We start from the raw sequence: 12,642 nt of genomic DNA on the forward strand, positions 1-12,642 counted from the left end.
CAGGACCATGGTTCTGACAGTTTCCTGTCTGTGAACCTCATTGCATTGTGGGAAATTACAGCTGTTTACAGCTGGGTCCAACTGCCAAAAAGCAAGCAGCAAGCTTTCACTGACATCACCTGCCAGCAGTAAATAATATCACCATGTGGTAAATGTCAGAATGTAACTCAGGGAGAGGAAGGATTTTACAATGGGCGAACACTGACTAAATCATTTATACATAATTGTAAAAATAAAGCACTTTTTTATTACATTATTTTCACTGAAGTTTCTTTAAAAAAAAAAAAAAAACTAAATTCAGAGGTCTCTAGTCATACAGATAGGTTTGGTAGTTACATGGGTAATAGCCAAAAATCGTTTACCTCTTGCTATTCTTATAAACAAGCCAAAGTCAAGTTAACGTTGAGCTTGGCTTTAGCTGGGGCATTTGTTTATTGATGTTCATTCTGTTAACTTTACTGCTGGTTTTCTGTTCATATGCTTGAGTGATGCAGAAGATTGCCTTGATGCTTCTGTCATGGTGACATTTGTACATTGCTATAGTCACCACACTCACGAGGTTCATCACCGTTATGAACAGCTGTCATCGATAAACACTGACTAATAATAACATCTTATTTTAAACAGCAGAGCGCACAGGCATGACAGTTCTGTTTCGGCTAGGTGCACACTTAGGAGCAACGCAAGCGTTGCAGAAATTGCTGTGTTTTTGCTGCTAATGGAAGTCTGTGGGCCGCAGGAAAAAAAACGCATATGCGTTTTCTGTGCGTTTTGAAACATGCGTTTTTAAAAACGCAGGTTTTGTTTCATAATATTCATTATGAACCAGTAATGAAAGTCGATGGAAACGCAATGGTATGCTTTGTTGTTTCATTTGCTTTCCATGTGTTTTTCTATGCGTTTTTGGGAAAAATAGTTTAGTGATGTATTTCCGCTTTCTGTTGTCTTCCTATAAATTTGCATAAAACGCAATTGTAAAACACATACAAAACGCATATGCAAACGCATTAAAGAGGAACTCCAGTGAAAATAGTGTAATAAAAAAAGTGCTTCATTTTCACAATAATTATGTATAAATGATTTAGGCAGTGTTTGCTCATTGTAAAATCTTTCCTCTCCATGATTTACATACTTATATCTCAAGATCCGCACCATTAGAAGAATGTTTATTAGTACCGTATATACTCGCATACAAGCTGAATTTTTGACCCCCAAAAAGGGGGTCAAAAGTTGGGGGGGTCGGCTTGTATGCGAGTCTTCCCTGGTGGTCTAGTGGTGGGTGGGTGGGTGGTCCGCGCCCCGCTCCCCCCTCCCTCCCCGCTCCCCCCGCGGCCGCCGCTGCTATTACCTGCTTAGGCAGCGGCCGCTTCCTAATCCGCGTTCCCCTTCTGAACTTTCAGAGTGTATCACAGCAGCGCGCCCGGCGCTGCTGCTGTGACGATGCAGGGGGCAGGAAAAGCGGTTCCCCTGGTAACGGCGATACAGGGAGCCGCGCCGGGCGCGCTGCTGTGATACACTCTGAAAGTTCAGAAGGGGAACGCGGATCAGGAAGCGGCCGCTGCCTAAGCAGGTAATAGCAGCAGCGGCCGCGCGGGGGGAGCACTACCTACCTATGCTGGGCACTATACTGGCTAAACTGGGCTAAACTGGGCACTTTACTAGCCATACTGGGGCACTATACTAGCTAAACTGGGCACTATACTAGCTAAACTGGGCACTATACTAGCTAAACTGGGCACTATACTGGCTAAACTGGGCACTATACTAGCTAAACTGGGCACTATACTGGCTAAACTGGGCACTATACTGGCTAAACTGGGCACTTTACTAGCCATACTGGGGCACTATACTAGCTAAACTGGGCACTATACTAGCTATACTGAGGCACTACCTACCCATACTGGGCGCTATACTGGGCACTATACTGGCTAAACTGGGCACTTTACTAGCCATACTGGGGCACTATACTAGCCATACTGGGGCACTATACTAGCTAAACTGGGCACTATACTAGCTAAACTGAGGCACTACCTACCCATACTGGGCACTATACTGGCTATACTGGGCACTTTACTGGCTATACTGGGCACTTTACTAGCTATACTGGGCACTATACTAGCTATACTGGACACTACCTACCTATACTGGGCACTATACTAGCTATACTGGGACACACTGGGGGGCTGCACCAATCCAGCATTTCCTACCCCTGGCTTATATGGGGGTCAATCATTTTCCCCTGGTTTTTCAGGGAAAAGTTGGGGGGTCGGCTTATATGCGAGTATATACGGTAGTTCAATCCATAAAAACACAAGTTAAAAAGTATGGGTACACATGTGAATGATGACGCACAGGCGTTTCAGACCACCCCGGTCCTTCCTCAGATCATAATGGACCCACAATGTGGGTCCATTATGATCTGAGGAAGGACCGGGGTGGTCTGAAACGCCTGTGCGTTTATCATTCACATGTGTACCCATACTTTTTAACTTGTGTTTTTATGGATTGAACTACTAATAAACATTCTTCTGATGGTGCGGATCTTGAGATATATGACTGCAGATGCTTATTACTCCAGAGTGGATCTCGGCACATCATTGCATACCATCGGTGCAGTAAACAATTCAGATCATCATGATTTACATTCTGACATGTATTATATGGTGACATTGTTACTGTGGGCAGGTTATGTAGCTGCTCCTAGCTGTTTTGGCTGTTGGAGACAGCTGTAAACAGCTATTTCCTGTCTGTGAACCTTGTTACATTGTGGCAAACTGTCAAAAGTACCGCGGTCCCAGAGCTTCTTGTGGGAGGGGTTTCACCACAATATCAGCCATACAGCGTCCCCTGATGGTCTGTTTATGAAAAGCAATAGATTTCTCATGTTAAAGGGGGTATCAGCTACTGATTGGGATAAAGTTAAATTCTTGGTTGGAGTTTCTCTTTAAAACACACACAAAACGCATCTGCAGTAAAAACCGGTAATGCAAACGCACAAAACACACACACAACATAAAATGTAACATGTCTGTAAGATCAAGCTCCTTTATTTATGGACGTATCCAAAAGTCATCACACTGATGTATGATGACTTGCCTTTTGGATACGTCCCTAAATAAAGGAGCTTGATCTTACGGACATCGTGCGGACGTCTTTTCGTTTTGGTCTGAGTTTGGAGTGGCTGTCCTGGTCCTGGCACTGTCCTGGAGCTAAGTGGGCGGTTCTCTCTGGTTCCTTTTTTCCTATAAAATGAAACATGACATAAAGCACAGCCTTTCATGTTTTGTTATGTGTGCACTTAGCCTGAAAGTGAACCGGAGGTGAAAAGAAACTGATAAGATAAACAATGCCTTTTTCCCTCAGATGTTGTATTCTGCCTGGAAAATGTTTATGGCTGTTATTTGCTTATCTGTGAAGATGACTTTATTCCAGACAAGGTACCGACAAGACAGAAGCTGTCACTTGCATGCCTGAAGGTTAAAGGCGCCCATGCATCTTGTGATGATGGGCAGATTGGACCATGAGGCAGGGATCCGACTACAGAGAGATCTGTTGGCTGCCCATACACAGCAGGCCGATTCCCTATCGATTTCAGCATGAAATCTCTCAGGAATCGGTTTTGTGAGTCCATCTCAGTCACTGCCCCCCTAGTGTAAATGTGCTCCCCGCGTGTGCATTTATACTTTACCTGTTGGGCACCATGGCGGGTGACAGCGGACAGGTAAAGGAGGGGTGCAGCACCAGGGGTTCTGTCACGTTTCCTGCTTATCCTGTCGTTCCTTACCACTGCTCACCCCATCAAGCATGTTGACCTGAAATCTACCAGCATGTTTGATCAATACATGTGACCAATTTTGGCCTGAAATCGGTTGCATCATCGATTGGGCATGCTCTTGGGGCACCAATTTTCATCTGTCATCCAATGAAGTCAAGTGATGTATGGCCACCTTAAAGAGAATCTGTACTCTAAAATTCTTACAATAAAAAGCATACCATTCTATTCATTATGTTCTCCTGGGCCCCTCTGTGCTGTTTCTGCCACTCCCTGCTGCAATCTTGGCTTGTAATTGCCAGTTTTAGGCAGTGTTTACAAACAAAAGACATGGCTGCTAACCAGCATGTGATAGGCTGAGAGCAGCTCAGTCTGTGACTCATACAGAGCTTGGAGATGGTGTGTATAGCTTCTGCCAATGACAAGCAGTGCAGCACATTCCACACATTCCAGCCTCAGCTGACAGAGCCAACAGAAAAGAGAAGATTAGATCATATAACAGAGATAACACAGCCACTGTGCAACTAGAAAAGGCTGCAGTAACACAGACCACATTAGAACAGGTATAGGAACTTATAGGATAGAAGAAATAAGGCTTAACATTTTGTTACAGAGTCTCTTTAACTATTTCAAGCAGCAAAATAAAAATAAAAAAAAGGCAGCCTGGCTATTAATGTTTATCACTGTACATACACACGTTTATCCCCTCATGTCACATGTCGCCTCGGGTATACTTGAGTGTGCTTCATAATGCATTTCAAATCATCTAATTAACAGACAATAACAATCATTGATTTATGGACTGAGACACTGTAGCAATGTAAATCGCTACAACGAATAATCTGTTTCCCACCATTATGGCAGCTGCCATCTTGTTGGTGATGCTACGGTAGTACTATCAGATCACAGCATTCTCAGCCTGCTGTTTAAAGCAAATCCGATATGAAAAACTAACTATAACAAGTAACTTGTCTATATATCTTATCTAAAATTTAAATAGTTTACACAGCAAATCTAGCTGCGAACAGCTTCAACAGAATATGATTATTTCTTCCTGTGATACAATGAGAGCAGCCATGTTGTTTGTAAACATTACATACAGGCAAAGCTGATAGCATCTCCAGCTCTCTGCCTGTGACAAATTCACTCTGCTCTCCTCCTCCCCTCTGCCTCTGAAATCTCTGGCTAGTAACCTCCTCCTCCTCCCGCCCAGACTGAGCTCCGATGAGCCCTTGCTATAGTGCCAAGGCTCTCTGAAAAAGCTGTGGGTGAGGCTTGTTTAGTTTATAGGAAATTAGAGGATTAAAACAAAACAAAAAAGTATTTGGTTTGAGTAATGCCCTATAAATTATATGAAAGAAGCTCAATTATGCAATGAGTAAAAGTTTATCTTGGATCCACTTTAAGGTACCCACACATGGAGTTTGGCAGCCGATCGACCAAGAAACTGATTTCTCTCTGATCGGAGAGAGATCTGTCGGCGGCCATATACCGCAGGCCAATTCCCGATCGATTTAAGAATGACACTCTTAGGAATCGGTATTGTGCCGCTGTCCCCCTAATATTTTGTGTGCCCCTGTGCAGTTATACTTACCTGCGGCCATCCATGCTGCCACCATAATCGTACTTCCGCATTTGCACCCCCATGTTGTTGGCGGCATTATGACACGTGGAGCATATTGTGTGACATCACTTATGCACGCTCCCCACGTGTTATATGCAAATAGTCACATGGGGCCACAATGCAAATGTATGGTGGACACAGCGGTGGGTAGCGTGACGGGTAATGTATAACTGCACGGGGTGATTGAGCATGTCGCTCCAAGATTTTTCAGCATGTCCAGTCGATACATGCAATCATTGGTTGCACCGTTGATTGGTAATGCTCTTGACAGCACCAATTTTAACCAGTTCAGCCTTCAGTCGTTTTCACTTTATGCATCCGAGCAATGTTCACCTCCCATTCATTAGCCTATAACTTTATCACTACTTATCACAATGAACTGATCTATAGCTTGTTTTTTCCGCCACCAATTAGGCTTTCTTTGGGTGGTACATTTTGCTAAGAGCCACTTTACTGTAAATGCATTTTGACAGGAAGAATAAGAAAAAAACGGAAAAAAATCATTATTTCTCAGTTTTCAACCATTATAGTTTTAAAATAATACATGCCTTCATAATTAAAACTCACGTATTGTATTTTCCCATCTGTCCCGGTTATTACACCATTTAAATTATGTCCCTATCACAATGTATGGCGACAATATTTAATTTGGAAATAAAGGTGCATTTTTTCCGTTTTGCCTCTATCACTATTTACAAGTTTAAAAGTAAAAAAAAAAATAGAACTATTTCATCTTTACATTGATATTTAAAAAGTTTAGACCCTTAGGTAAATATTTACATGTTTTGTTTTTTTTTAATTGTAATGTGTTTTTTTTTTATATATTAAACATTTTATTTGGGTATTTTTGGGAGGGTGGGATGTAAATAGTATTTGTTTGGGGTAAATATATGTGCATTTTTATTTATTTTTTTACATTTAGTTGTAGCTTTACTTTTTGGCCAGAAGATGGCAGCCATGAGTTTGTTTACATGACGTCACTCTAAGCGTAACATACGCTTAGAAGGACGCATGAAGCCAGAAAAAGCAAAGCTTCCGAGAGAAGCTGTCGCTTTTTCAGCAGGGGAGAGGAATCAGTGATCGGGCACCATAGCCCGATTCACTGATTGCCTGGCTAACGAACCGCGGGCCGGGAGCGCGCGTACACGCGCGCAATCGGCCGCGGGAGCGCGCGCACGTCCTGGAGGCATAAATGGTTAAGACGATTCAATTATAATTAAAAATAGTCAATTGGCCGCCAAGTCGCATAATCTGTGGGCACTTTTAAGCCGGCCATACACTAGCCGATTACCCGCCGATCGACAGCAGATTCGATCACCGGGATCGAATCTGCTGTCACATCGTTCACGCTAAACGCTAAATTTCGATCTATACCTATGTCCCTATCGCCGGTCTGCAGAAACGGTTAACTGTCAGAAAGCCTCAGTTCCTTATCAATACTTTGTTTGTAGAAGGAAGGCTTAAATCCTGATGGATTTTGTGTAAACAGGAAATAGACATTACAAATAAATGGCTATTCATTCCTGCACAGGGCCCGGACTGTTGTAATTGGATTCAGTCTTATTTCTTATTTGGATCCTTTTCTTCTCTCCTGGCTCAAGGTGCACGTCGCCTACAGAAAGAACAATGTAATCTGTCTCAGACAATAAAGCTGTTCTGTGCCAGCGTAATTCTGCATTTCCTGATGCTGGCAGATTATCCCGGATTTCATGTGCAGGACGTGGCTCTGTATTGGAGATTTAATATCAAGAACAGATATTCTAAATTAACTAGAATAGATACTCATAGTCGCTCTGTCAGAATATACGCATAAAAGATGAACAGTTTGCTATACTTTAGTGACCTCTGCTGGTGGAAATAAGGAAACAAGCAGGTCGTAAAAACCCATATTAAAGAGAGTCTGAAGCGACTTTAAAACAGCCTTTTTAGCTTATATTGTACATGGGCATGCCTCCCGCGACTAAACCCTCCAATTCCCCTCCGTGGTGTCCGGGGATCGCTTCCTGTTGAAGCAGAGCTAATGGCCGCAGCCCTGCCTCTCAGCGCGTCTATCAGCGCTGATCGCCGCCTCTCCCCGCCCCTCTCAGTCTTCCTTCACTGAGAGGGGCGGGGGAGAGGTGGAGATCCGCCGCTGATGGACGCGCATGGAGGCAGAGCTACAGCCGTAAGCTCTGCCTCCAGGAGCACCAAAATCTACGACCAAGTTGGTTGTGGATTTTGCAGGGCGGGATTTGGGGGGTAAAAACCCCTCGTTCAGCCGCGGGATAGCGGCGTTTTAGCTGGGGCAAGCATGCCCATGTAGTATATTACCTAAAAAGCTGTTTTTACAGATGCTTCAGAGTCTCTTTAAAGGGAAGGTTCAGGGAGGGTGGGGAAAAAATAAAAATCAATTTCCACTTACCTGGGGCTTCCTCCAGCCCGTGGCAGGCAGGAGGTGCCCTCGCCGCCGCTCCGCAGGCTCCCGGTGGGCTCCGGTGGCCGACCCGACCTGGCCAGGCCGGCTGCCAGGTCGGGCTCTTCTGCGCTCCAAGGCCCGGAACTTCTGCGTCCCACGCCGGCGCTCTGACGTCATCGGACGTCCGCCGGGCTGTACTGCGCATGCGCAGAACTACTGCGCATGCGCAGTACAACCCGGCGGACGTCCGATGACGTCAGAGCGCCGGCGTGGGACGCAGAAGTACAAGGACTTGGAGCGCAGAAGAGCCCGACCTGGCAGCCGGCCTGGCCAGGTCGGGTCGGCCACCGGAGCCCACCGGGAGCCTGCGGAGCGGCGGCGAGGGCACCTCCTGCCTGCCACGGGCTGGAGGAAGCCCCAGGTAAGTGGAAATTGATTTTTATTTTTTCCCCACCCTCCCTGAACCTTCCCTTTAAAGGACAACTGAAGTGAGAGGTATGATGAGGCTGCCATATTTATTTCCTGTTAAACAATACCAGTTGCCCGGCAGCCCTGCTGATCTATTTGGCTGCAGTAGTGTTTGAATAACAGTAGAAACAAGCATGCAGCTAATCTTGTCAGAGCTGACAATAATGTCAGAAACACCTGATATGATGCATGCTTGTTCAGGGGCTATGGCTAAATGTATTAGATTCAGAGGATCAGCAGGACAGCCAGGCAACTGTTATTGCTTTAAATGAAATAAATATGGAAGCCTCCATATACCTCTCGTTGCAATTGTTCTTTAAAAGACCCTTGAAGTGAGAATATGGTGGCTGCCATATTTATTCTCTTTTTAATAATGCCGATTGCCTGGCTGTCCTGCTGATCCTTTGTCTCTAATACTTTTAGCCATAGACCTTGAACAAGCATGCAGATCAGATGTTTCTGACTTAAAGGACAGCTGAAGCGATAGATGCGGAATATGGAGGCTACCAAATGTATTTCAGAAACAGAATAGATTTTATTCGCCAAGTACGGAGTTGCCATACAAGGAATTATTTTTGGCACATACAGCACAGCAAATATGCATGAGCAAGGAAATGCAAAATTGGGTACACATAACACAGCACACGTGTGTGTATATAGACAATTTACATAATACACATTTTGTTAATTACAGATTGCAATTTTGACAAGAGAGCTGGCAGGCACTCGGGCTTAGCTGTGTTTAACAAAAGGGATAACTCCCAGGGTGGATGTTTGCCAACAGTACTGTCACCCATAGAAACGATGTGCTCAAGAGAAAAAGCAAAGTCCATGCAGTAATCTCCAAGAAGCAGAAAAAAGGTCTGGCACTATAGTTTAATTTAAACAAGAGTACACATAAAAAATTCAGCTGTGCAGTATAAAACAATGCATAGAAAGATCATGGCATTGCATAAGATCAAAGTCAGTGCATATAGTGATGCTTGCACCTGGGTGAGGGGGAGGCAGCTGTGGGCGTCAATAGGTGCACGGCCTTGAGCCTCGCGGGGGGGGGGGGGGGGGGGGGGGGGAAGCTTCATCTAAGGCTGTGCACCTATTGGCGTTAGGGGGACGTTATGCGACCTTAACGCCCCCTCTAACGCAACGTCCTGGTGTGAAATTAGCCTTAAAGTATTAGGGGGAGAGGATCAGTGGGGCAGCCTGCATTATTTAAAAGGAAACATGTCAGGCTCCATATCCCTCTCACCATCAGGTTCCCTTTGGGGGGAGGGGTCAAGCATTTCTTACCGTCATTTGCTCCTCCATCTTCTCAAGCCAGATCCTCAGCTTCAATCCTCCACTGCAGTACTGCGCATCCCCTTGTGGCCGGGAACACACAACACCACTACAGGCTCTGTGGGACCTTTGGGTCTGGCTGTAGAAGATGCTGGAGTGCTTGCTGCAGATGGAAAGCTGGGGAGCAGCTCCCCGAAGGTAAGTATTGCTTGTTACACCCCTACAACAGTTTGTTTTTTATATTTTAGGAAATCACTGCTCAGATCCCTTTAAAAGACAACTGTAGTGATAGGTATATGGAGGCTGCCATATTTATTTCCTTTTAAGCAATACCAGTTACCTGGCTATCCTGTTGATCCTCTGTCTTTAATACATTTAGCCATTGCCCCAGAACAAGCATGCATCAGAGCTGGTGTTTCTGACATTATTCTCAGGTCTGACAAGATCAGCTGCATGCTTGTTTCTGGTGTGTTATTCAGACACTACTGCAGCCAGACAGACAAGCAGGGCTGCCAGGCAGCTAGTATTTTTTGAAAGAAAATAAATATGGCAGCCTCCACATACCTCTCCCTACAGTTGTCCTTTAAGAAGAAACCGTAAGAATTTCCCATCTCTCTATTGTATACCCAATATTTGTCCTGCCTGGCACGTGTCTGCTTTCAATCAATTCTGAGAAAAGCTTATGAATCTTGCATGCAGCTTTCAATTTGTGCCCATTTTTTTCCACTTTGCAGGGAGTGATCCGAGTGCCAGCTCCGTGCCAGTACGCCCATAAGCTCACCTTCCTGGTTGGCCAAAGCATTCACCGCGAGCCAAGTATGGAGCTTTCTGATACTTTGTTCTACCTGTAAGAACTGAAGAGGACATGCTATCAGCTGTCTCTGCACCTTTTCTGCCTAGTGGTGAAACTGTTCTGCTCACTACTGCAGCCTTTGTTGTTAAGCTACAGCCTTTAACAGAAGGAAAGCAACTGTTTCCTTTTGGATGTTAGAGAATTAGCACTTTTTTTAGCACACTACACACGAACGGTAAGGCTCTTAAGACACTTGCCAATTACGTTTTTGTCATCTATGTTTTAAACATTTTTTTATATAAAGATTTTATAGCAATAATTGTAACACACATACCAGTTATATTTTTATAATCTATGTTTTAAACTTTTTAGAGGAAAGTTTTTTTATTTTTTTATAACTGTTTTCTTATCTTATTTAAATAAAGCATCACTGTTCAATTCTTTTACATTGCCTAGGGTTTTTATTCAGAAGTTAAACCAGGGGTGGGTAAACTTTTTGACTGGAAGGCCACATGGGGTTCTCAAGTTTGACTGAAGGGCTGGACCAGAATAGGAGTGTTTTTGCAAAATGGGTGTGGCCATGACAGAATGTAGGAAGAGCTAACTAATGTAACGCTAAGACAGTGGGCCTGAGTTTTCTCCCAAAAACAGGCAAAGTGACCCTAATGTTAATTATACAAAGTTCCCCACACAAACAGTACTTTTGGCACCAAACAACACAGGAACTGCAGGCAGACCCCATCAGATAGCAAGAAAAATCGGCAGCATTACCCCACAAAATACACATAATGTGTTCCCGAGATCTGCTGCAAAATCTCCTGCACCAACAGGCAGAGTAGGGCTATGGAAAAATGGTGCCCGAAGCCCAGCACTGGAGACACAAATAGACTCCAGTGCCCGGCTTCAAATGCCATTCTCCCTTAGTCCTGCTCTGTCAGAAACCACGGACTCCTGCAGCCTTGAGGTGACCGGTGTGGTGTCTATTGAGCCCCGCAATGCAAGTTCACCTGCAGGGTGGCAAGATCTACAGCATCCAATACAGCCCAGCATTGGCGGGGCGGATGAAATAGCTAAGCAGGCTGTGTACGGCCCCCAGGCTGTAGTTTGCTCACCCCCAGGGCCGGCCCGCCCATGAGGCAGGGTGAAACTTTTGCCTCAGGCGGCACTTCTGGGGGGGCGGCACCCGCCCGTCCGTGGGTGTGGGGGGCCGCCCGAGCTGGAGGGGATAGCGGGCAGGAAGGGGGTATTGGGCCTAGCGGCGGGGAGGGGGGTCGGACCTCCCCCGTGCTCCGCTCCCCTCCAGCTTTAAAAAGTTCCGTGCTGGCTGCAGCTACGTGTAAGAGGCAACGGGCAGGGATCACTCACCTCTTCCTCGTTCCAGCGTGCGCTCCACTGACGTCACTTCCTGCGGCGTAGCAGGAAGTGACGTCAGTGGAGCGCAGGCTGGCCTGGAACGAGGAAGAGGTGAGTGATCCCCGCCCGTTGCCTCTTACACATAGCTGCAGCCAGCACGGAACTTTTTAAAGCTGGAGGGGAGCGGAGGACGGGGGACCCAGGCGAGGGAGGGGGGGGTCCGACCCCCCTCCCCACCGCTAGGCCCAATACCCCCTTCCTGCCCGCTATCCCCTCCAGCTCGGGCGGCCCCCCACACCCACGGCTTGGGGGGGGGGGGGCGATTTCTTTGAAAATTGCCTCAGGCGGCAAAAAGTCTAGGGCCGGGTCTGCTCACCCTTGATTTAAACAATGATGTAATTGTCTAGAAACCATCTGGATGTATCCACAGCAAACTCTCCTTGGTTAATCACTGCCAACAGGTTCCAATGCATAGCCAGCTTGTCAGAAGAAAGGACCTCAACTTAGAAAGGTTTACAGCATTTGATGATCTCCAGGATAGTGTTGCTGTTCGGGGTAAAGTTAAATTCATACCCAAATATTGAGATAATTTGTTTCAACCTCATCCATACAACCATGACATTTGAGAGACTCTGTTCTGTTGTCTGCCTGTTTGGCATGTCCATTGTCACTGATATGGCCACTTTTGCAGCCTTTTGATTGGTTGTGATGACCCGTTGATGCCTTAGCCCTGGCCAATTATACAGTAAGTGGTTACTTACAATAGCAAATCCACCCCTCTTTACTTGCTTGTGTCCCTGAAAGGTGGTGGAGGTGGTTATTGATACGCAGGTTATTGACCGCATTGATTAGCATTGTTCAGGAAGGGTGCCCTACACTTCTAAACTCTTAATTAAAGCAGATCCGAGATGAAAAATTAACTATAACAAGTAACTTTTCTATATATCTATCTAAAGTTTAGA

At 45.5% G+C, this 12,642-nt stretch overlaps 1 protein-coding gene across 1 annotated transcript in view; it reads left to right on the plus strand.

The window, feature by feature from the left end:
* PIWIL4 (piwi like RNA-mediated gene silencing 4) overlaps window positions 1-10,767 on the plus strand; it is a 313,719-nt gene extending 302,952 nt beyond the window's left edge. Inside the window, exon 21 of the mRNA XM_068266824.1 lies at window positions 10,269-10,767. Within this exon, the coding sequence (XP_068122925.1) occupies window positions 10,269-10,385 (117 nt within the window). The 3' untranslated portion in view covers window positions 10,386-10,767. The remainder of the gene's footprint in view (window positions 1-10,268) is intronic.
* The last annotated feature ends 1,875 nt before the right edge of the window (window positions 10,768-12,642 follow it).

Source organism: Hyperolius riggenbachi, chromosome 2, assembly GCF_040937935.1.
Source record: "Hyperolius riggenbachi isolate aHypRig1 chromosome 2, aHypRig1.pri, whole genome shotgun sequence".
Taxonomy (NCBI): Eukaryota; Metazoa; Chordata; class Amphibia; order Anura; family Hyperoliidae; genus Hyperolius; species Hyperolius riggenbachi.